The 24,528-nt window shown below is 41.5% G+C and overlaps 1 protein-coding gene across 7 annotated transcripts; it reads left to right on the top strand.

Moving 5' to 3' along the window:
• On the top strand, nt 1-24,528 carry slc4a2b (solute carrier family 4 member 2b). Of its 7 annotated transcripts, none has more exons than XM_072451060.1 (24): nt 1-252; nt 4,527-4,605; nt 6,672-6,824; nt 12,359-12,527; nt 12,591-12,814; nt 13,167-13,288; nt 13,752-13,963; nt 14,685-14,821; nt 15,681-15,861; nt 15,933-16,068; nt 16,219-16,417; nt 16,797-16,905; nt 16,977-17,161; nt 17,306-17,519; nt 18,209-18,415; nt 18,491-18,639; nt 18,716-18,910; nt 19,115-19,342; nt 19,412-19,501; nt 19,586-19,752; nt 19,824-20,077; nt 20,773-20,942; nt 21,122-21,295; nt 22,938-24,528. In XM_072451060.1, exons 3-24 carry the CDS (start codon nt 6,771-6,773, stop codon nt 23,010-23,012), a joined length of 3,651 nt encoding a protein of 1,216 aa, XP_072307161.1. In that variant the 5' UTR covers nt 1-252; nt 4,527-4,605; nt 6,672-6,770; the 3' UTR covers nt 23,013-24,528. The 7 variants fall into 7 exon arrangements, with proteins under 7 accessions (XP_072307161.1, XP_072307166.1, XP_072307160.1 ...); XM_072451065.1 differs by lacking the exon at nt 1-252 and adding an exon at nt 15,288-15,377 and having other exon boundaries at nt 4,433-4,605; nt 16,800-16,905; XM_072451059.1 differs by lacking the exon at nt 1-252 and having other exon boundaries at nt 4,433-4,605.

Here is a 24,528-nt window from a genome sequence, read left to right on the forward strand (position 1 = left end):
AGCCGGTGAAACTCTGAACTGTCCGCGAACGTAAAGAGTCTGTCTCTGAATCACTTGGACCGGACTTTCCCCGGAGATTGTGGTCCTGTCTCGGTGAAGGAGCGGACAGAGGCGGCGCTCCCGGTGATAACTCCTCCACCTCCTTCACCTCCTCCATCGCCGCCGCTGCTGCTGCTGGTGCTGGTGCCGGTGCCTCATACAGAGTATCACTTCCAGGGGATGACTGCGCTGCGAGTCTAGCTTTTTCATCAGGTAATATCATCAATAATACAGTTTTTACTATCGTGGCAAATTAAGTGTACCATCGTCTTTAAATGTGTGCTTATTTCAATCATCTTACAGTATTGATGGTTTTACATAACGGTTCCCTATTCGGACTATACTGTGTAACATGTGAGAGCTCATTGTGTCTTAAACGATCATTCAACAGGCGTTTTTTCCTATGTCATTTTCTATCCAGGCTATTTATAAAGTAGATCCCTCCAAAATTGTAAAAATGCAATATCTTTAAACTGTCAATGTGGCAAATGCTTGACTTAACTTTAATCTCATTGTCTGGCTGAGGCTTGGGTATAAATAGATTTGACATTTACATAAAATTAAATTTAAAACAACCAGTTCAAACCTCAATAAATCTACTTTAGATATAAAAAAAAATCGAACCTTCTTTTAAACTCCCATGAGTAAGAGGAGCATGACTGTTTGTTAAAGATTATCCCAAAACACAGGTGCAGTGACTACCATAATCATAACTGTATTGCATTCCTATAATCGCTTGAATGCGTCTTTGGTTTTGTTGGGATATTGGTTCCACTCTGTGCTTCTCTTTAAAGCCGCTCAACATTTTGGCAATAAAATAGACTACAATAAAGGCATGCTTTTTTGTTTAGTAGAGTTGTCTGCTTTTACTTGTTTAGTCGATTAATCGATCGATGGCGTCTTAGTCGAGCAAAATTTGCATTCATTATTTTATTTAGATAAGGATTTATATGGGACAGTAGCAGAAAGGAGAAAGCATGGAGTTGAAGATGTTTTATTCATGAGTTTAATATTCCTTTTTACATAAGTACACTCTTTTCTAGCCTTTTCTCGTTGTTTGTCATCTTGTAAGTGCAGTTTGGGTCAGAAGGTTTAGAGTTTTTGCCAGTTTCACGCCACTTCACATTTAGTCAACTAATCGAGCATGTCTTTAGACAATCAAATTTTTTTTTAAAGGACGTTTTTGCATGGAAATAATGACACCTATTTATCTCTATGAATTTTCTGAAGTATGGGTTTAATGTGACGTGCCGCCTCCAGAAAGTCACATGGTGTTGCTTTAATATGAGCATGTGCTGGTTATTCTATGCCCCACAGTATGTGACTGAGCTGTTGAGAAGGAAACGCTAATGTAATTCTGCAATTCAAATATATTGCTTTAATTTGCTTGACAACAATTACCAAAATAGGACCTGACTCCAGCCCAGTGAGTTTTGTAGTCCCTAGCCTGTCTCTCTTGTAAATATATTTGGCCTACAGGAAAGAGGAGGAATGTACATCAATATCCTTGTCTTGTGCACTCGGAGTTATGATATATTATGAAAAAAATTTTTGTGATGTAAAGCGGAGACGGGGATAAAGAGTTTATCAAGACGTGATTACAAAACTGAAACATACATTCCAGCGTGACATAGTTATCAAACAAAATGGGCCGACCCAAGGACTCATAAGATAGTGGAATCTGTGATGTTTGTCTGACCCTGGAGGTACGTTTAAATCCGACCATGTAATATCGTTGAAGAATATAATCGAACCGAATTCCACTGTGATTGAACTTTCTCTTTGTAGTATAAGCCTCCTGTGGCGGTGGAGCCTTCATGTGGCGGAAATACCTGAAACAGACTTATTGTAAACGAATTCGTCACAACAACAATGTGTGTGTGAGACAAACGCATAACCAAACAGCTGAATGGAGTGTCTTCACATTCCTGACAAAAATCGCTTGGTCATGCAGAAGGCAAGGAAGGAAAAGAGTCAGATAATAGTATGTGTTTTTATTTTAGCCTTTGACACTGACTGTTTATTTGACCTTCTCACACAGATAATCTCTGTGTTCTTGTGTATACAAAAACGACTGGGGCTGAAGGCACTACTTATTTATACCATGTTTTATATATATCAGAGAAAACCAGTTGAATTTAGACTGGATTAGACTTTGCATATTTATAGTGCAATTGCTCCCCCCTCTGCTCACAGATTAATATTAATATTTATATTAACATCGTTTGATATCAGATATGACCAGACTTCACCTTCTGAGCAGCTGGTGCAACATGAGTGGTCTGTGTGAGCGATTGAGGAGTGAATAATTTGGTAGTCAGTATGTAGTAGTGTTGTAACCAAAATGAAATAACTGGTTGTTATCAACAAGTTCATGAAGTGTCCTACTATTGAAACCGTTATCCCAGTTTCGACAATGTGGAATGTTACCATTCTGTTCTGTGGAAGTGTAAAAGAGCTTGCATAATACCCAGAGGTCATAATGTACACATTAATGTTTGCGTGGTGACAGTATGTTTGTTTCTGGCAGAGGGGACAATGAACAGGCATTAGGACCTTCTCGGTTTCACTTGCCCCTCAAATTCCCTTGTGCCCTAGCAGACAGGTGCTGTCTTAGCAGTGTGTGATGGGCACAGTGTGAGATAAAGATGGGCATCACGTGAGTGCAGCTGTTGGTGCAGACTGGACGTGTGCCCGCAGCACTGTGTTTTTAACTGAAGCGCTGTCATACTGTGACCACTGCCCAGTGCAGTGCACAGAGGAGCCGTCTGCTATAGACACTGAACTTCTAAATTACAGCGCTATTTTTGGCTAAACACTAAGAGGCAACAGAGACACAGCTATCAACATTCACCATAACCAAGTCCCATAGAGATTCTGCACAGCAGCTGCAGTGGTACAGTTTCACTCAGGTCTGTACATATCAGCGCAGTACTGAGAGGGTGAGTTTTGAGGGTGAGCTTAATTCATGCCTTCTTGCTCAGTTACGTTTACCGTTGGATGTTTGTATTATTTGTGTGCATGGCAATGGCCTATTTTTATCAGGATCATAGGCAGAATTTTATAAAGATTTAACTGTGGAAAAATACTTTAGTTTGTGCCAATCACGGTTGTTTGCTGTTAGGTTACAGTCGCACCTTTAAGCAGCTGAGTCAATGCCTAATGCTTTCCCAGGCCCATTGTTGTGACGGAGGAAAGCTCAGACTTTGAAGTGGACTTCAGGTTGAGCTGCTTTTGGCTGTGACTCTTACTTTTCCCACATAAGACATACATGTGACTCTGTTGTGAGCCCAAGGCCCTGGGGACAAACAATTCTATCTCCGCACACACTTACCCAGCCCCAGGATTTCTTTAGCCCAAGGCTCGTATAAGCTCTTATGGAATGCAGGTCTTGATTATTTGGCAAAGTTGTGAGCAACTTGCTTAAAATACAGGACTGTTCTTTGCTCCTCAAACATTTAATCTGATTTATGAGATAAAACTGTAATAACAACACAAGTTATTTTTCGTTTGAGTCTATTTAAACTACGTTAATAATCTATGCTGTTGTAATTACGCAATATTACTTGTGCCATTTGTTTCTCACCCGTTCTCTCTGAGTAAGAATGTTATAAGTGGGAAGTCCATACATTTTAGAGGCTCTTTTAGGCCTGTCACAATTCTGAAGCATAATACATCACAATAAAGTACTTCATGTCACTGGCACCATAACTCTAAAGCAGAATACAGCTGCAATGGATAAATAGCTGAATGAAACAATTATTAGCCATAGAAGTTACTTATTCAACCTTTTGCTGCTCAATAAATATTGACCTTAGAAATGAATTACCTTTCATTTATTGAATGAGTATTTGATGTAGTGATGATCTAGCTCTTGTACAGGTGATGAAATGATACCTAATGCTGGACTATAGCTGCTGGGGAACAGTGGCCACCTTATTCTCTCTGCGTTTGGACTGGAAAAGGCCAATGTTGAGTGTATGTGGTGGTGCCATTTTCTTTCATGTCGCCTGTGTAACAAAAGCCCTTTATTTCCCAGCCATCCGTCTTCTGTATGTGCTGCAAATTCACAAGCACAATCTCAACTTTAAACTATGACCCCATTTTGGCTCTGACCTGAACAATACAGTGGACCTTTCTCTTTTGGACCTCTATGTTCACTAAGCATATTTAACAGCATATTGAGATAGTTCTGTACATTGCTTCTTGTTCATCCAGAGTGACATCGATGAGGCTGTGATTTTACCTCCGTGCGGGGCAGGTTGGACCCCCCCCCGTGCGGCAGGAGCAGCAGCTGGATTTGAGTCCCTCTTGAAAGGGTGCTGAGGTCACATGTCTCCCTGTCAGCCGGCAGTAGGAGGAAACACAAGCCAGCCCATTATCAGTGGCTGCACGCTGACCGCTCACTGCACTGAAGCGCGCTGCTGGGACACATCGCTAACTCCTCTGCCTCTATCTGTGTTTGTTTTGTCCTGTACTCTGACCAGGCCCAGCTCTCCCAACATCGCGCTGTTCAAAATTGCCTTACAATGTCTGCTGTGGCTTCTCTGCAGTAAGCACGCCAAGGTATGTTCGCTGCTCTTAAGTTTAATGTCATTCATGTTTCAATGCAAAAAAAAAAAAAGATTTATTGATGTCTGTAGTTGTTATTAATTTTGTATTTTCACTTACAATTCTTGTTCTAGTTTATGTTATCTGCTCATCTTTTATTCTAGGTTAAAACTACACAATGCAAAATGAGCTAGAATGATCAGTTTGCAAAAGTAGGTTCTCTCAGGAAGAATATATTGTAGGCATATCTTGTAAATGCATAAATATATTTGGATGTGAAATTGTATCATTGTAATATTTGTTGTCTTCCAAACTATAAGATTTTTTTTTTTAAACCTCTAAATTCAAACTAGATGTTCTATATTGATGTCTGTGACCTAATTGTTGTCATTTTTACAATGCACCATGTTTTTGCAAATGATGAAACTGCTTATTCTATTCCTAAAATGTTCTGATATCTTATTATTCTGTCTGATTACACTCAAAGTCTTTCATCCATGCGCCTCTGCTCAATCTCCTCTGCTGAATTTCCCCTGTCACTCACATCTTACTAATAAGGTTACACTGCATTTAAATAATATTATATCTAGTATTATAGATGAGTTGGTTTGTCGAACACATGAGTCACGTGTAGGAGGGGGCATACATTTATTACGTTAGGGAAACATTCATTAGTTTTTACATTGTGGTGTTAGAGCAGGTAGAAATAGCCTTTATGAGCTGCCCAATGCAGCATGAGAGGATTTAGAGACCCGAGTCTCTAAGAATCCTCCCTGCTCTATTTATTTGCAGGTCCTTATATAATGTTTGACAGGCTTCTGTCTGCAGCAGCTTTTTCAGTCACCTTCTTCCTGTTTCCAGACTCACTTCCGTACTCACTCAAAACTGTTTTCCCAAACTTTGTGCATAGAGTCATAGAGTCATGACCATGCACAGTTTTCAGAAATATCTTGGAAAATTACAGAGTCAGAGTCAGAGCTCAATCATGTCTGTCTGGAGAGTTGTAGCTCTAACGTGGCATCAAATACATGTAATATGATGTATATCTATTGATCAATCAGTCTGAAAATGTGACTATGGTCAGTTGTCCTCATAAAAATACATATTATACATTTGCTATAGTTTCTTCCCCTGTGATAGTTGTTGTTATTACAGTGGTCTTATTACAGACGTGCCTGAGGTGGGTAAGCTGTTCTCATGGATCTGACTCAGAATCCCAGGGTTCTGTAACACTATCCCTCTATGGACTCTTCCAAAGAGCACGGATCTAGGTTTACTGAGAAAGTTGAGTTCCACACACACCTAGTGTGACACTCTCTCAAGACTCCATGTTCAAAAATGTCAATACAATACAGTGAACAAAGTGTTTATTGAACTCCCCACATTGTACATTGTCCCCACTTCTACAGGTGCTCTTTGTGCAGGTCTTTATTATTTATCTCTCAGCAGTTTCCTCTTGCACTGTATGATATCATATCATATCACTGTATGGTATTATATCAAACAGTCATGATATTAAAACACCTGAAAATATCATTGACAGACCAGAGATATGATCTCGCCCTGGCATCAGTGGCTTATTGTGTTGTTGATGGTCACATATCAAACCCAGAAAGCCAAAATGTTATACTCACATTCTTATTTTATTTGTAAAAATAATATTGATGACTCATAATGACAAACTTTTGATTATTTGATATATTTACAGACATATGTAGGAGTACACTGTCTTTGGCACACGCCACCTCTTTATCAAAGCTTGTTATAAACAGTAGCTGTTTTTATCTAGACTCTTATCCGACACTAATGCCAATGCCCTTGGATTGTGGTAAGAAGCACTACAGGCCAATAATAATAAAGTTTATAACTTTTCAATATACTTCTATAAGCCTGATTAAGATGGATTTTTTATGCTTTGAAAACTGTTAACAGCCACACTTTCCTTTTACTCTCTGTTGCTGGTGATGCATTTGCAGTAGTTCTGTTTAATTAGTAATTATTTTATTGTTAATCTTCAACTATTGACTGGTGTTTGGCTTTGTATACAGGAGCACCAACCTGTGCCTCTGAATGTCTTGCAGGTTATGCTGCCCAAAAGCTGCCTCAGTCCCAGTGAGAAAGAGAAGGGCTAACTGCACACCTCTGAAGCAGCTCTCCAGTTGACATAAGAGTACGGAGCCATGAGCAACACTCCCAACCAGATCACTGACGCCGTGGCATCAGTTATTCACAGTGTAAGTCCACATACAGCACACAGTAAGGACTGGTCAGGCTTTAATGAGCACATGATAAACACAAGACACACTGGGCTAAACGATGAAAAGAATAAACACCTTATCATTATACTTGGACTGTACGTGTTCTTGGGATATTTCAAGCTGACATTGCTTTCATTTGTGCACCAAATGTTTTCCTTCTGCCAGATTTATGCTGAATCAGCTTCCTCACTGCGCTATTGGACACTGTGCTCACAAATGTAAGCGAAGCTACTACTTGAGACATTAGATCAGATCTTCTTTTAGTGAAGAATAGCAGAGTGTTCTTTTTCACAGTTGAGTAGGTCTTTTAATAAACTTCATTACATGGCTTAAAATAAAAAAAAACAACAGGTTACTGACGTCAAAGAAGACATATTAAAGCAACGTATCTGAGCTTTAAATCCTGGTGTTGATCTAATAATACTGGATTTATGTCATGCAGCCCTGATTTTTTTTTCCCCCCTCTTAAGGGACTGGGGGGCAGGTTCCCAAGCCCCACTGTGTGATAAATAGTGAACTTTGTATTCAACATGTCCTGCATTTGAAGTCAGAATGCAACTTCATAACACATTTTTACTTTTTGTCTAAACTACCACATTACTCTTCTTATTTAGTACTTTTCCTGGCCTCGTCCTCATCGCGCTGCACTAGAATGCAGTCAGCCTAAACAGGATACTTTCCTGGTGTGTGGTTTGCAGAAGCCAGAAGGTCACCACCAGCCAAGCATTTTAGCGTTACTCAACCCGGGACTTCCTCTACATGTTGATCCTTGAATGATTAAAATGCTGACTTAGAAATCACAAGTTTCAAGTAGCGACACAACATCTGACTACCTGAGTTTGTAATGAATGATGTCTTCTAAAAGGATTTTCATGCTCGAGTTTCCTAGAAAAGCGGTGCACTTCACGTTAGAATCATCTTACATCTTTGACATTCATGGCCGACTTGGGCTTTTGTGCGTACTAGTATTTTACAGTATGTTTGAGCTTTGGTACTACGTTTTTGTTATTTCATGTTTTGCCCCATTTAGTGTCTGCCTGCATTTTTGCCACTTCTTCTTATGTTGCTTTTTCACTGTCATGTGACTATGTGGGGAAGTCCTGAGTCAGTTCTGAGGGGTCCCATTCACCAGCCAAAGATTAGGTTTGGAATCCAACCCAGCAAAGAAGATGTAGAATGTTGAGTATGTGGCAAGTAGAAGTCTGCACTGGACACTTGACCACTGCTTCATGAAAAAAACAAAAAAACGATTTAGTTGATTGATTAATCGTGAATAACTTCAAGCGTATATTCAGAGCAGATACCACTAAAAAGTAAAGCGAGTTGTTACCACTGTCAATACAAATGTGTAAAGGATTTTACTTTTCTTACACTTAACCTTAAAAGTAGAGTAGATTTCACTATGTTCGTGTGAATTTTCTTTTATGACACTAGAAGCAGAAGGTGGAGATACAAATGTTTGCCGTATGACAGATCCTCCGCATTTATTGGTCGTTTTTCCTAGGCTTCGACATGGCCAAGTTAATTATTATCTCTTCATAGTCTGTATTCTGTGTGCTTTTTGCGTGTCCAGCCTTCATGTGCTGAGAATGTCTCCGGAGCACGTGACTAAAATGGGAAGTACACTGATCTTAAATCTTTGGAGTCATGTTTTGGAATAATACCGGAACATCCATGAATCTGATTCGATGGAATTTCTTTACTCATTTAAGGTGAGTAAATAATTCGACAGAAAGGCACAAAGCGTTTGTCCATTCTTGACAGTTCTTTTTTAGAAGTGTGACCACATTCACTATAGTTAAACCTAAGCTATATTTAACCTCATTTCAAGCTTTCAGTTAATCTTTACATGTGTGGCCGATGCACATTCAGGTAATGATCTCTCACTAATGTCTTTATGTCTTTACTAGTTTCAGATAGTGGAGGAGCGATAGCTGGAAAAAGGTTTGATTTTTGTTAAACCTAATCAATGACAGAATGTGTAAGTTCGTCTATTTGTAGCATTGATGTAGCAGTAAAGATACGGAATTACTATTTGTAGTTCCAGTACCAAGCAGTTGTTCTAAAGCTTCCTCCTAGTTTTGTCTTATTACTTGAGCTAGCGTTGTGAAATTGTGTAGGCCTAGACGGAAGCATCAGTTAGACCTACGCCTTCTTCTCCCTGTGACATTTTACTACTCTTAGCCACATTATTTACTGTAATCTGACGGATCTGATGGCAACTGGGGAATTACAATGAGTCAATATAAGCTAGAAATACAGTGCTTTATACCTCATGTAGAGCATAACAATGAAAGCTCAGAAATTAGAGTGGAGTCAACTCCCCATTAAAACAAAATATAGTAAAATAATACTGTACTGTCCAGTTGCTATCTCTCTGTTGCTTCCCTCTTAGTGCTGACTGTGTGGGATTTGAATTTGGTGAAAGGATAATCTTCTTTACTGCGTGTGCACAGAGGCAGTCCACCGATGTGCTGTCCGGAGCTCGATTCTGCAGACTTTAATTGTTACAACCACATATTTAAATCCATTTAGAATATACAAATGTGACATGATGATGACCCCTGAATCCAACTGTGAACCTACCGTAAACACACCTTGTGATTTAACTTTCAATAAGTGTAAAGGATTTTGTGGAGTTCTTATCAATACTATACGTCATCACTGACATTGTAATTGACATTCTGCTGTCATTGTAGGCAAGGCAAACCGTTTTATATTGCACATTTCACACTCAGTGCCTACTGTTGTTTACTACAACTGCGGATCTGCTGTCCAGTGTCCGCACACCAACTCTTGTGCTGGAGGAAATGGAGTAAAAGACAGAGATTAATTAACAAAATAAGGGGCTGTACTCCCTACTGGCGTCATGGCTATTTACTATACACAGTATTAATACAGTGGTGCCCCCCGGGCTCAAGCAGGGGCCTACCAAGGGTAATGCTTTTACCATTTGACTACAAGACTTTTTAAATTATTTGATTACCTCTGCCAGTGTTCACTTTTGTTGGTTGCACTCGCAGCCCTTAAATATTAACATCACTAGAAGCTAAACAGAGAGCAATCACTGGAGACCCCCGTGACCCCAGAAGGAAATGTCAAATACAACTAAGAAAAATAAACTTACCTCATGAACTAACCATTGTTGCTAGACATGACCTTTTTTGTGAGATACTCCACATTGTGTACCACGCTCATTCAAAAGTGCATCCAAATCTCCTGTTCTCCAGTTTTAATTTGGACTCTTATTGTTTATCAAATTCAAGACTTATGCCACCACTGGTCTTAAAGTGCCCTTTAAAACCTATGTTAGGTTTATTTCATTTGACTTTCAAAGTGCAAAGATTAAAATCAGTTGGGTCAATAGTTAGGCTTGTGTGGCAATGCTAAAATCTCAAGATGAATGTTAATATTGACTTTGTTTAAACACAGCACGTCCTTTCAGGCTGCATTTGCCCTCAAAGCGAGTGTGAGCGGCTTGTTTAATCTGTGCGGGCACAATAGGCAGACCAGTGAAGGTGGCAGCTTGGCTGATAGTGCTGTGATTAGGGCCTCACGCGCCGTAGATAAGCAGGAGCACAGGGATATGTACTACAGGCAGGTTTAGAGGTGTGCTGTGGCAGAGCGTGCTGGTGATTCAGTGCCATGAATGAGGTAAGTCTTAAACCTCACGCTTTTGTCCGGACTATTGACTGAATGAAGTTTGCTGCACTGCTGAGACTTCTCGCTGTCAGGTCACTTTTGTTTTGCTCAGTGCTGCTTGGTTTGTTTTTCCACATAGCTTGAGTTATGGAAAATTGTCTCACCTCTTTGAGGATCCCTCACACATGTCTCCCACCTCTGGGGATACACTGTGAAACCATGATATGAATGAGAGCTGAGGAAAAAAAATCAACCCCGAGGCTGGATATCGGCACCTGCAGAAATAGCATGTTATTCTGCGAAAAAAATCATTTGATACATTGAAATTGCAGGTGATTTGCAGTTGATTGTGTTTAGCTTGGAAAACCTCCAAGGACCATTTGTGTTCATATTTGCTGTAGAGGTGTTATTTCTCTTTCCTGTTGTCTGTATAGGCATAATACACATGTGCGTCCATATCAGATGTGTGCAGTGGAGCTGTGTCTGGTTCACTCAGAGCTCTGTGCTGATCTGAAGTTCATGGCAGGGTGTTGGACTGTCACCTGTATGTGGCATGTACGAGTTGCACAGGGGTCAGCCTCATGTTGAGGCCTTCATAGGGGCACAAGTCTACATTCGGACCTGTGCCCAGTGTTATTCTGTTTCTTTTTTGTTTCTGTCAATTAGCGTTAGAGTGGGGTTATGATTTCAACTGTGACATAAGTCATAAGTGTAAGTGGGTAAGATACACTGTACATACTTTGTCTTTGAAGTAGATAAAAGAAAACTTGCATTAGTCCTTTGCAATGGGTCTAAGTGCATGTCCAAGTCCTCGGCGTGTTGTGTGATTGATATCCATTTAAAAGGAAGGAACAGTGAATAAATATTAGCATGCACAGTTAAAATAAATTACCGGTAATTGCTTTATACAGTGTTTGATGAAGCGTGATTGGAAAATGGGACCGACCCTAGCCATAGTATGCACGCTAGTAGTAGTTACTAGTAAGTAGTAGTAGTAAGTAGGTAGTAGTAGTAAGTAGTAGTAAGTAGTAGTAGTAGTAGTTACTAGTAACTAGTAGTAGTTACTAGTAACTAGTAGTAGTAGTAGTAGTTACTAGTAACTAGTAGTAGTAGTAGTACTTACTAGTAAGTAGTAGTAGTAGTTACTAGTAAATGGTAAATGGTCACATTTATATAGCGCTTTTCTACCGTCAAGGTACTCAAAGCGCTTTACATCAAGGAACCAGTCACCCATTCACACACACATTCACACCCCAGATATACGCAGACACTGGGGGGCAAGTTGGGTTAAGTGTCTTGCCCAAGGACACAACGGCAGTATTCACATGAGGCAGCTGCGATCGCACCGCCAACCTGCGGGCCAGTGGATCTGACCGCTCTGACTGAGCGACCGCTCTGACTGAACGGGGAGTCGAACCGCCGACCTTTGGATCAGAAGACGAGCACTCTACCACTGAGCTACTGCCGCCCCTAGTAACTAGTAGTAGTAGTAGTTACTAGTAGTAGTAGTAGTAGTTACTAGTAACTAGTAACTAGTAGTAGTAGTAGTAGTAGTTACTAGTAACTAGTAGTAGTAGTAGTTACTAGTAACTAGTAGTAGTAGTAGTTACTAGTAGTAGTGAGGCCGACACAGTGGGCTTAACTTCCTGCTGCACCAAAACATATCTGTAACGTCACATGATCACTGACACACTGCATGCGTGAGCACATGGTTATTGTTTCCACTACAGCTCTATTAGTCATGTAATCCTAAACCTACTGTACTACGCCCTCTAGTGGTCCGAGCTACTTTTTGTCATATTTATGTTATCCTATTGAAAATTAAAAAAAAATGTACAGGGTTAATAATGTATCTTTGTGTTTTGCAGCCAGAGGCTTCAGGCGCCTCCTCAGCACACGGAAAGCCTCGTGGAGAGGAGGAGGAGGATGTGGACTTAAACAAAGCTCTTGGGGTCCAGCGTTTTCAGCAGATCCTCTCTCCGGCTGCAGCTGTTCCAGATGAGCAGCATCACAACTACCATGAGGAGGATATTGAATGTAGGAACACAGCTGTGTAACTGTAATATTTGTTTGGGCTTTTAATAAAATGTTTGTTCACAGACAACCGTCATTCCTCACACCACATTCACCGACCTCTGTCCAAACTGCCCTCCGAAGGACGCAGAAGGAAGAGCGGAAAGAAGAAAAGGAAGGACAAGGAGCACAAGAGCAGCTATGTTTCTGGCAGCGGTCTCATTGAGGAGGGAGAGGAGGAGGAGGAGGAAGAGGAACCAGAGGAGACCTCTTTTGCCCCTCCAGAGGCAGAGAGGGCTAAAGATGTGGAGGTATTACATTACTTTAAACGAGTTCTTATACAACAGGGTTCACTAAAGAAACAAAGCCAATGTTATATACTCAGCTGATCATTTTCTGTCTATGCACACGGTCAGACATCATGTCAATCTCTCTATGTGACGGCCTGATTCTGTATGAGTTATATGATATGATACATGAGTTTATTTCAGTTGGCTAATACATTTCTTGACATATTTTGCTCTGAATAGTTCCGTGCTGTCTGAATGATTTATCACGGGTCTCTTTTGTTGTTATGAGACTGTAAAATTGTGTCAAGTTGTGGATTAATAATATTGATATGATGCGTACATTAGTTATGAATCTGTCTGTTTGTATATTTAGTTCTATGTTTCCGATGATGACCATGTGGATAAAAGTATTAAAGGGATCCTGTCGACTCGTCAGCTGTCCATTGTACCCCAAACTGCTGTGACTGAAGATGGTAAAGCTGCATCCTCTACAGAGTAAGTGAAAATATGTGACATAATTGAAATATTTGTAACGTTACATAAAATGTTGTTTGTGTTTATCTCACTTGCCTCGCTGAGTCTCATTGGTCAGTGGCACTTACTGTACGTTACCATGTCTGAGGCATCTGGTGGCCTGCTGGGCATCATCTGATGAACTTAACTAATCTTCTCCTCAGAGACCCATAAATCACCTGTTGCTATAGAGTCCAACACACCTCCACAGCCACAAGTCCCACCTCCGACATTTACGCTTTCTTTATTCTGCGCTGTGATAAAGATGTGTACACACTGGGGGATTTTCAATTCTTTTGTGTATGTTAGATTTTGTCTGATTGGATCTTGGGTGTAACTTGAGGTGAGTATATTGTAGAAGTTTGAACTTTTTTGTAAGATGTACTGAGATCAAATGTTAAAATGTGTTCTAATAACCGTTCCTCTTTTTCTTCACTCTGTCCAGTAAACCCGGCTCCCCTGAGCTTGTCAGTCCAGTCCCGCTGTCGGGCCCTGAACACATCCCTCTGACCCGGTTGTCCAGTCGCGGCTACGACCTGCAGGAGCGCAGACGCACGGGAAACATGACGGGGGCAGAGCAGGCAAAGTACCAGCGCATCCCCACTGACGAGAGCGAGGCGCAGACTCTGGCCTCTGCTGACCTGGACGGCATTAAAAGTGAGAGCAAGTGTTTGTTTACTATTCATACCCTTGATAAATTTCAGGGCAAACATTTTGGGGTTATTTTACACACTAACACGCGAGTAAAGCATGACCTTGTAGTTCCCAGTGGGATTCCTGAATTTCTTTGTGTTTTAAGCACAGTGCAAGTGTGTGTGTTGCGTTGAGGTGATTTACAGCAGTGAGCAGCAGCTTATCAGGCCTGTGTTATTAAATTAGCCACTCCCACTGTCAGCTGAGCCCCCTGGACCAGGCCCAAGCCAACAAGTCCACTACGTGTTTAATAGTCTCACTTGTCATCCTTGTCATCCTTTTTATATGATGGAAAAAGAGAATGCAGCTATATAAAAAGTTAGCAACGTGTAAAAAAATGGTATTTAATAAACTTGTTGCCATAGAGCAGCAACATGGAGAGGGTCTATTAATCTAATTACTGAACAGTTTTATTGTTCTCACCAAATAGATGCATCCCTTTTATTTGTCTGCAAGGCACATAAGCGTGTAGAAATAAAGCTGGAATATTTTGTGTGGTACTTCTTTCTAACGACTCTTAACGGCATAAACAAAGGTCTCAACAAAATTATGAGGATATCCTTGGTGAATGCAAAACACTGGGAATTGTTATCATAGAAGTAAATTAGATGATCATTGGGTTGTTTTCCGTGTCTTTTTGCATTAAAAAACACAGAGGTCGTTGCGCTTTACTGTCTATTTTCAGGTCACAGATTTGAAGATGTTCCTGGTATGCGCAGACACTTGGTCAGAAAAAGCACCAAGGGCCAAGTGGTGCACATGGGCAAAGACCACAAAGAGCCCAGCACACGCCCCCGAAAGCAGGACCACACTCCCCATGAGGTGAGACGCATCAAACCTGGACGTGTGTCCTGCTATAGTTTTAACTCACCTTTTGACCAATTTACTACAAGTATATTTGACACATGGGTCCTGATACCAGCTCAAACTGAAAAGTGTTGTATATGTGATGATTATTTCTATTTATTAAAGATGAGTTTATTTTGAAATGTCCCACAGAATTGTTTTCTGTTCTGTCTGCACTCTTTCTTTTTGTTAACCAGCCTATGACGAAGAGTAGGATTAAAAATGAATGTGGTCTTCCTTTCACACAGAAAAAAGCAGGAGTGCAGAGTAACCAGACTCTGTGCTCCGTCCTGTGGGGCGGCCATGTTTTATTCACACAAACTTTCTAAGAACCCACAGGTCCCTGTCCCGTGTATGCGGTGCAGTGAGGATTTCCTCTGCCTGCTAGTTTTATATTAGTGTTTGAGTCTTTTCTCACACCATTGTGATCATTGACCTCCAGCCTTTACAACTGGTTGTGTACCGCTCTGCATCGCGGACAGAAGGCATTCTGCTGAACATGGATGCAGCTCAGGCACAGCGGTACAAGAAGGTGAGGCTGTGACCAGCCACAGTGTGACCGGAGTGTTTTCACTGGCATGCAGCGTGGGATGGCACCAAGAGCCAGCATGACATAGAAATGCTGTCAGAGTGAAACAATGTTTAACGAAATCCAGGTTGTTTTAATAGGTGTCTCTGTTTTATTACATTAACTATTGTTTTATATACTACTAAATGTTGGTTTGTGTGTGTTAATGTGGAATGTGGTTTAAAATTATCTTTTTAAACAGCATGGGCTGAATTATTTAGTGCTCTATTATTTACTGTCTTTTCTGTTTTGTGAATTTATTTGTAGGTGTTTGTGGAGCTAAATGAGCTGACCATAGATAAGAACCAAGAAATGCAATGGAAGGAAACGGCTCGATGGATCAAATTTGAGGAGGATGTGGAAGAGGAGACGGACCGCTGGGGCAAACCTCATGTAGCTTCACTGTCTTTCCGAAGTTTGCTGGAGCTCAGAAAGACTATTTCACACGGTAAGAAAGTTCAAAACAAATGGACAATTGACCATACACAATACAATAACAGCAGTTGCGTGGGACTTCAGGTGCCGTACTGCTGGACTTGGATCAGAAAACACTCCCTGGCATTGCCCACCAAGTTGTGGAGAAGATGATCATCTCTGACCAGATCAAAGCTGAAGACCGCGCCAATGTCCTCAGAGCGCTGCTCCTGAAACACAGGTCAGACTCTGAATTAACACCTGTGTAAAGGGCAACATGGTGTCAGTATTTATATATATTAAATCCATCCTTTCCAATCGTATACTGCAATGAGCCTGCTGTCGTCCTTTACTTGTTTGTGTTCTGTCTATTTTCCCCTTCCTCCCTTAGTCACCCGAGCGACGAGAAGGAGCACAGCAGCCCTTTCCCCAGGAACATCTCCGCTGCCAGCCTGGGCACTATGATCCCCCATCATCACAGCACCAACCACATCCACCAGATAGAGCCCTCGGTCACGGAGCCCCTCATGGGCACTGGCAACTCTGCAGGCAACGACACACACATCGACATGGATAAGAATGATGTGCAGGTAATAAAGCGTGGAGAGAAGGACAGCTTTAGCAATGGAACTCCACTGTGTTTAGAACAGTAAAGGTGTTGTTAAATTTTCTCAGTTAAAACACTTTTTATAGGCTGCGCAGCTATAAGGTAACTAATGACTTTAAACATATTTGATTTGATTACAGATATAATAAAAAGCAATTTGATATTTATTATAATCTAGTATTTAAATTACATTCATCACATAGTTATCATAGAGAGGCCATGTCATGCCTCTAAACTCTACATTATGTCATTATTTGAAAAGGGAAAGGGAAAAAATGGTGGGAACTGTTCTTTTTTAGGAGTATTTAATAGTGTTTTTTCTGTTTCTTATATATTTGTATCTATTTATCTTGACTTTGCAGCAGAAGGAGCCCGTGCTGATTCCTGGAATGCACCGCTCCAAGTCGAAACATGAGCTGAAACTTCTTGAGAAGATCCCTGAAAACGCAGAGGCCACTGTGGTCCTAGTGGGTGAGTAGTCCGCTCAGTCCCTCAGTTCCGCTTGTGTCCTGTCCCTTCAACTGTGTGCCGTATGTCTCCAGGTTCTGTGGACTTCTTGGAGCAGCCCACCATGGCTTTTGTGCGACTTCAGGAGGCAGTTTTGCTGGAATCTGTGCTTGAGGTCCCCGTCCCTGTGCGGTTCCTCTTTGTTCTGTTGGGACCCCCCACCACCAGCATGGATTACCACCAGATCGGACGCTCCATCTCCACACTCATGTCCGACAAGGTTTGTGTCCGTCTATGTTTTTTATTTCTGACCTATTGTATAACAGTATAATCATTTTACCATTACCTAAAGTCTGCAAGATTCTGTTGAACTACTACTACTACTACTACTACTACTACTGATGTGTCCTGTTGAAATGTACAGCAATTCCACGAGGCTGCGTACCTTGCTGACGACAGACAGGACCTGCTCAATGCCATCAACACCTTCCTGGACTGCAGTATCGTGCTGCCTCCCTCAGAGATGGGCGGGGACGAGCTGCTGCGCTCTGTGGCCCGTTTCCAACAGGAGATGCTGCGCAAAAGGGAAGAGCAGGAGACCAAACTGCTGAAGGAGCCCAAGAGCTTTGAAGACAAAGGTGAGCAGTACAGACCAAGGATAAGCTTTTGGTGTAGTGAAGTTTAATGTTGATTAAATTGTGTGTCTCTGAAGTAAATATAAACATTCAGATTTAAAATATAGTATATATTAGATAGTATATGTAGGAATTGTATAAAGTATTTTGATATAGCCTCTCTCTGTCTCTTGATTTGATGTTCTAAACATCTAAAATTGATTTTACTGATCCTAATTATTATGTTGACTTATTCACAATTGGAGCAATTTGACTTGATTCCAATAAATACAATAAAACATATTTGTTTGCAGTATTTGTATTGATCCTCAAGCCAATTATCCAATTCGAGAGCTGAATGAGTTCCTTGTCAACTTTTTATTTTACTTTTTATTATTTAGCTATTGAATTACTAAATACATGTTTTGCATCTAAAAATCCACAAAATGAAGTAGACCTTTTAAACTTTGCCCAATTGATTTTTATTGATTTTATAAATATTCAAATGTCCCAAAGATGTGCAATTTTGGCCATTTTTACACATAAAATTCCCTCTTTGTATATAGAAACATTACATGATGAAGTAAATTACTACATTTGAGAGTTATTCCTATTCACCTGCAGTGTCTCTTCTTAAGTAGCAAGTATTTTTTTACCCAGTAAGAGAGCATGATGTTGCATATACTACATTTAACCTTTGTTCTGTCGTCCAGAGGCTCTTCTCACTCCCTTTAAAAAGCCAGACGACCCTCTCAAACGGACGCGGCGCCCCTTTGGAGGTCTGATCCGAGATGTGCAGCGCCGCTACCCTAAGTATCTGAGCGACTTCAAGGATGCCCTGAACAGTCAGTGCATGGCCGCTGTTATCTTCATCTACTTTGCTGCTCTCTCTCCAGCCATAACATTCGGAGGACTGCTGGGTATTCACTTGCACTGTTCGAATGTTATCATGTTTTTCTCCTCTTTTGAATTATTTTGTCATTCTGCTGTGATAGGGGAGAAAACTGAGGGTCTCATAGGCGTTTCAGAGCTCATCGTGTCCACCGCAATTCAAGGGATTATTTTCTGTTTGCTTGGAGCGCAGCCTTTGTTGGTGATTGGCTTCTCTGGACCACTGTTAGTTTTCGAAGAAGCCTTTTATTCAGTAGGTCATAACTTTCTTTACCTGAAATTGGACACATTAGTTGATATTAATGTACTGCTATTTATTTGTTTCATAGTTCTGCAAATCAAATGAAGTAGAGTACCTGACCGGTCGCGTGTGGATTGGCTTCTGGCTCATCATCATAGTGATAGTGATGGTGGCGTTCGAGGGCAGTTTTATGGTCCGCTTTGTTTCTCGCTTTACTCAAGAGATCTTCTCCTTCCTCATCTCCCTCATCTTCATCTGCGAGACTTTCATCAAACTGGGCCAGGTAATAATGTCCCGAATATATGTCCAAACCATAGTAATGTGTTGTGTCTGGAATTCACACAGATATTTGACCGATGTTTAGAATCTGGGGTCAATCTGAGGGTGGTGTGTAACAAAACCTGGGCTGCAACTAGAATTAAGTCAAGGGAATGATAAACCTTTACACAAGTTTCTTTATTTCACTCATTATTTTGTCCATTGGCAGATATTCAAAGAGCACCCTCTAAAGCGCTGCTCTCTGGACAACATCACAGAGGGAAATGCCTCCGAAGCCAACCTCACCTTCACACAGACTAACGGCACCGAGGTGGTGACCCTCAAAGTCCAGGGGGAGCCCAACACCGCCCTGCTGTCCCTGGTGCTCATGGGCGGGACATTCTTCATCGCCGTCTACCTGCGAAAGTTTAAGAACAGCGCCTTCTTTCCTGGAAAGGTACAACCAACACCCAGTGACTTGTTGATCTGCCCAAAACCGTATTAATGTCAACTTTATGGCTTCCAGCTTCGCAGAATGATTGGAGATTTTGGTGTTCCAATAGCCATTCTCATCATGGTTCTAGTGGATTACAGCCTAGACGATACATACACTCAAGTAATGCATAGTTCTTCCCTAATTATATTGTATATACTGTACTGCTACATTGTATATACTCTATGGTCGGTGTTGTGTGTCCAGAAATTAAGCGTTCCCAGTGGCTTCTCTGTGACCAGTCCAAAAAAGCGCGGCTGGTTCATCAACCCGCTGGGCTCTGACGGCCTCTTCCCGGTCTGGCTGATGTTTGCCTGCTGTCTGCCCGCTCTGCTCGTCTTCATCCTGATCTTCATGGAGACTCAGATCACCACGTAAGGCTGCTCCTCTAACTCTTAACACACACCTGAGTACGATTCACGGACCACCTGGTTTCTTCCACCAGGCTCATCGTGAGTAAGAAGGAGCGCATGCTGGTGAAGGGCTCCGGTTTCCACTTGGACCTGCTGCTGATTGTGGTGCTCGGAGGGATGTCGGCGCTGTTCGGCCTGCCCTGGTTGGTCGCGGCGACGGTCCGATCCGTGACGCATGTGAACGCCCTGACGGTGATGAGTAAAGCTGTGGCCCCCGGAGACAAGCCCCGTATTCAGGAGGTCAAAGAGCAGAGGGTCACGTCTCTCCTGGTCGCCATCCTAATTGGTCAGTCGCACTCTGTTGTTTGTAAAATGATACCGTGCGGACATTCAAGGAGAGATTGGCAATTTATTGAATTTTAGGACCGGTACAATCACAAGTTTTCTTTTTCAGGGACCAGTATAACAATGGTGTTAAATGTGTATAAACCCTTCTATATATTTTAAAATAGCTTATTACTTATGTTTGCTGTTTATTAGATTAATTGGCTCTACATTTTCATGGTAAAACAATAGCAACAGACTATAAAACTAAAATAATAATACATCGCTTCATCCTCATTTTCATGGAAATCGCGGCCCGATTTTGGGCCCCAGCCACCCCTGGTTTAGTGTAGAAATGCAAAAAGAGCTGATTAAAATTTTTAAAAGTAACGTTCAAATAAGGGTTTAAAGTAATTCTGTGATTATTTTACAGACATTTCACCACTAATGAGAGTTCTTTTGTATTTACATAATATAGTCTATAAATGTGTTACAACTTATATTTAAATATTGGTTCAGGTTTGTATGTTAAATGAATCACAAACATGCTGAAATATCACTTGTTTTCATTTTCAAGCAGCTCCTTTTTGTAACATTTGTGTCTATCTTCTAAAATAAACAATATTAGCGATACTATACCTAAATGTCTTTATTTTGCCCACATGCACTGGCATTGATCTAGACTAAAAGTATGACTTGTTTCTGTTCTGTCCCCAGGTTTGTCCATAGTTATAGGTCAGCTGCTGCGTCAGATCCCTGTGGCTGTGCTGTTTGGGATCTTCCTTTACATGGGAGTCATGTCGCTCAACGGGATCCAGTTAACTGAGAGAATGATGCTTCTTCTAATGCCACCAAAGTATCACCCGGACCACACGTACGTCCGCAAGGTGAGAGGCCATCCAGAGAAGCCATCCCGGGAGGCCATCCCGGGAGGCCATCCCGGGAGGCCATCCCGGGAGGCCATCCCGGGAGGCCATCCCGGGAGGCCATCGTGTTGCAGCATGAAGCTTACGTTAAACACTATGTATTGTAGCTCTGAGCAGACGTTAACCTCCGTCCTCTTTAGGTGCGTACCCTGCGCATGCACCTGTTCACCTGTATCCAGCTGGTGTGTCTGGCCGTGCTGTGGGCTGTGATGTCCACACAAGCCTCACTGGCCTTCCCCTTCGTCCTCATCCTCACCGTCCCCGTCAAAATATTTGTGCTGGGACGCATCTTCACTCCCCGAGAGATTGCCTGTGTAAGTTAGGAGTTTGTCCTTTCCATACTCGATACAGCTGTACAATATTTTATTTATTTATGTTAGTGCGCTTTATTAAATGTATTGTACTGCAGGTGTATGAGCTTATAAACTTGGGATCATAAGCAAATGTTGTACTGTATTTAAGTACTTTATTAGGGCTGTCACAAACGATTATTTTAGCTGTCAACTAGTCAGCAATTATAATTTAGATAATTTTTGTTGATAGTTCGACTAGTCAAATGATTGTTTCTATTGTACCTTGAGACTTTTAAGGCAAGGCGAGTGTAAAATAAATTAATTTCAGTCACATGCAGCTAAACCAAACTGTTTTTAGCTTAGCTTTGAACATTGTCCAGATTTTAGCAGCATAAAACTGAAACGTATATTCCCCATATTTAGTCCTGACTAGGAGGCCGGTCCATGTTTAGTCCTGACTCTGGCACCAGCAGGAGGCCGGTCCATGTTTAGTCCTGACTCTGGCACCAGCAGGAGGCCGGTCCATGTTTAGTCCTGACTCTGGCACCAGCAGGAGGCCGGTCCATGTTTAGTCCTGACTCTGGCACCAGCAGGAGGCCGGTCCATGTTTAGTCCTGACTCTGGCACCAGCAGGAGGCCGGTCCATGTTTAGTCCTGACTCTGGGCACCAGCAGGAGGCCGGTCCATGTTTAGTCCTGACTCTGGCACCAGCTGGAGGCCAGTCCATGTTTAGTCCTGACTCTGGCACCAGCAGGAGGCCAGTCCATGTTTAGTCCTGACTCTGGCACCAGCAGGAGGCCGGTCCATGTTTAGTCCTGACTCTGGGCACCAGCAGGAGGCCGGTCCATGTTTAGTCCTGACTCTGGGCACCAGCAGGAGGCCGGTCCATGTTTAGTCCTGACTCTGGGCACCAGCAGGAGGCCGGTCCATGTTTAGTCCTGACTCTGGCACCAGCAGGAGGCCGGTCCATGTTTAGTCCTGACTCTGGGCACCAGCAGGAGGCCGGTCCATGTTTAGTCCTGACTCTGGGCACCAGCAAGAGGCCGGTCCCTGAGGTCCTTAGAGTCCGAGATGGTTCATATGGCACTAACATGTCCAAGATGTACTTTGGTGCTAGGCCATGGAGAGACTTGTACACAAGCAGAGCTGCTTTAAAGTCTATTCTCTGAGCCACAGGAGCCAGTGCAGAGACCTGAGAACAGGACTAATGTGATCATACTTCCTGGTTCTAGTCAGGACCCGAGCAGCAGCGTTCTGGATGTACTGCAGCTGTTTTACAGCTCGTTTGGAGAGGCCAGTGAGCGGCCGTTACAGTAGTCTAATCTACTGGAGACAAACGTATGGATAAGTCGCTCCAAGTCTGGTTTAGACACTAAAACTTTTGATTTTGGTAATGTTTTTAGATGGTAAAAAGCTGCTGATGTTATTGATTTGACGTGGCTGTTAAAGCTCAAGTCTGAGTCCATTATGACCCCCAGATTTCTAACATGATTTTGAGCAAATCAAGTTAATACTGCTTTTTATCAATACTACTAGAGGAAAAAAAGGAAATTACTTGTTGTAAATCTGTTAAAGTTTGTAAATTGTGCATTAATAACATTAATGTCAATGCAATTTCCGATATATAGAATCATATTTTCTAGTTAAACATCTGTGTTTCCAGCTGGATGCAGACGATGCAGAACCAAAGTTTGAAGAAAAAGAGGAGTACTACTCAGAGATGCCCATGCCTGTGTAGCCCGTATGACGCCCCCTAGTGGACACTAACAGCCACCATCACTGACACCTTTTGAATGTAGAAGGTCTGGTATATTCTCTAACCAAGTTTGTTTTCTTGCTAACTGTTAAAGACATGTTTGCCGTCTGCTGTACTGTCACTGCTCTTCCAGTGCTTCTCAACTAGTCACAAGCAACGTTTAGTTTTTAAATATGTAAATCAAAGACACATTTTGATTCATAACATTTCAGACAAGAGTGTTTCAAAGTCCAGTGACTGAAAATGATTGGCTACTGTATTTGTATTTATATGTTTAGTCCTGAAATGTTGCTCTGATTCACATTGAATATACCAAGGATAAATGGGACGCATTCCTTAGATATTCATATGCTGGGGTTTTACTGTGGAAGAACTTTTATGTTTTAGTCACCAAGCGCCTTATATAGGAGTTTAGTTTGTTTAGAGGTGACGTATGGTAAGTGCCTCTTTCAACCTGAACCACCTCCTGAAGCTCTAGCACTTTTAACCACACCAAATCTGAACAATGACTTTGTGTTACAGATTGATTTTATCACCATATAGTGTCCTCAGATCCATGAGAGATTTAACTTGCCTTTGTTTGACTACCTGTGAATTTTAACCTGCTCTGCATTCATCACGCCTTGTTGAAGCTTTTATACAGTTTGAATGCGTGTACTTGTGGATGACCAGCAGAGGGAGATCTGCTGTAAAAGTGTACTGAACAACAATAGCTGGAGTACTTTATGTTGTTACACTAATGCCTTCGTTATACCGACAGATACATAATGCATAGTAATATAGATAGTTACGTGCCACATTGTGTTTATTTTATGATGACATGTTTTTGTGCCAAAAGTATGTAAATACCTCTGAGGTCAGAACAAAGTGCGATTGTAGCACTAAAACATTCCATGATCTTATTACCATACACTATTAGCTTTCAGTAACTCCAGTTCATTTTGACCAAATTTCCACTGAAGGTTTTGAGACAATCTCACTGTTTGACTGAGAGGAAATATCAGTTTTGTTTTGTTATATGTTTATTGTCACCTGAAATTATGTGACATGTTGTCAGTCTTTGATTGTGTCAAACTGGACTTTTGGTCCACTGATCTTGATTTTATTTGTTAATTACATTTTACTTGGCCGTTAAAATGTCCTGGTCAGATTGCTTTGTCTGTGTGGTGTCTTAGATGTGTACAGCATCTCAAGTGCCTGTGGACCATGTAGTGACCAGTCTCTGCTGTTAGAAGGACAATTGTAGCTGTAGTTTGCACTTAAGGCATTCATCTCTGGGTTTATTTATTTGTTATGAGGCATTACTGCTGTAATTAAGGAAATACACGTGGCACATCATGGCCACTGACTGAATGAAGTATTTATATGAAGTCGACCTTAAATTCATGTTTGCTTACTCTGCCTGTGAATGAATTGAAGGTCTGTATATTTGAAAGTATCAAAACAATTATCTGATAATCATTTTAATTTGAAATACAATTAAATACTTGTGAAAACA

The sequence above is a fragment of the Eucyclogobius newberryi genome, unplaced genomic scaffold, assembly GCF_026437365.1.
Source record: "Eucyclogobius newberryi isolate DKJ021-1_F unplaced genomic scaffold, fEucNew1.0.hap1 SCAF_18, whole genome shotgun sequence".
In the NCBI taxonomy this organism is placed as follows: Eukaryota; Metazoa; Chordata; class Actinopteri; order Gobiiformes; family Gobiidae; genus Eucyclogobius; species Eucyclogobius newberryi.

Coding starts and splice junctions, on each gene's coding strand:
- slc4a2b (XM_072451065.1), top strand. CDS start 6,771: ATGAGCAACACTCCCAACCAGATCACTGACGCCGTGGCATCAGTTATT. Junction 12,815..13,166: donor AGAGGGCTAAAGATGTGGAG/GTATTACATTAC, acceptor TTGTATATTTAG/TTCTATGTTTCCGATGATGA. Junction 21,296..22,937: donor CTCCCCGAGAGATTGCCTGT/GTAAGTTAGGAG, acceptor CTGTGTTTCCAG/CTGGATGCAGACGATGCAGA.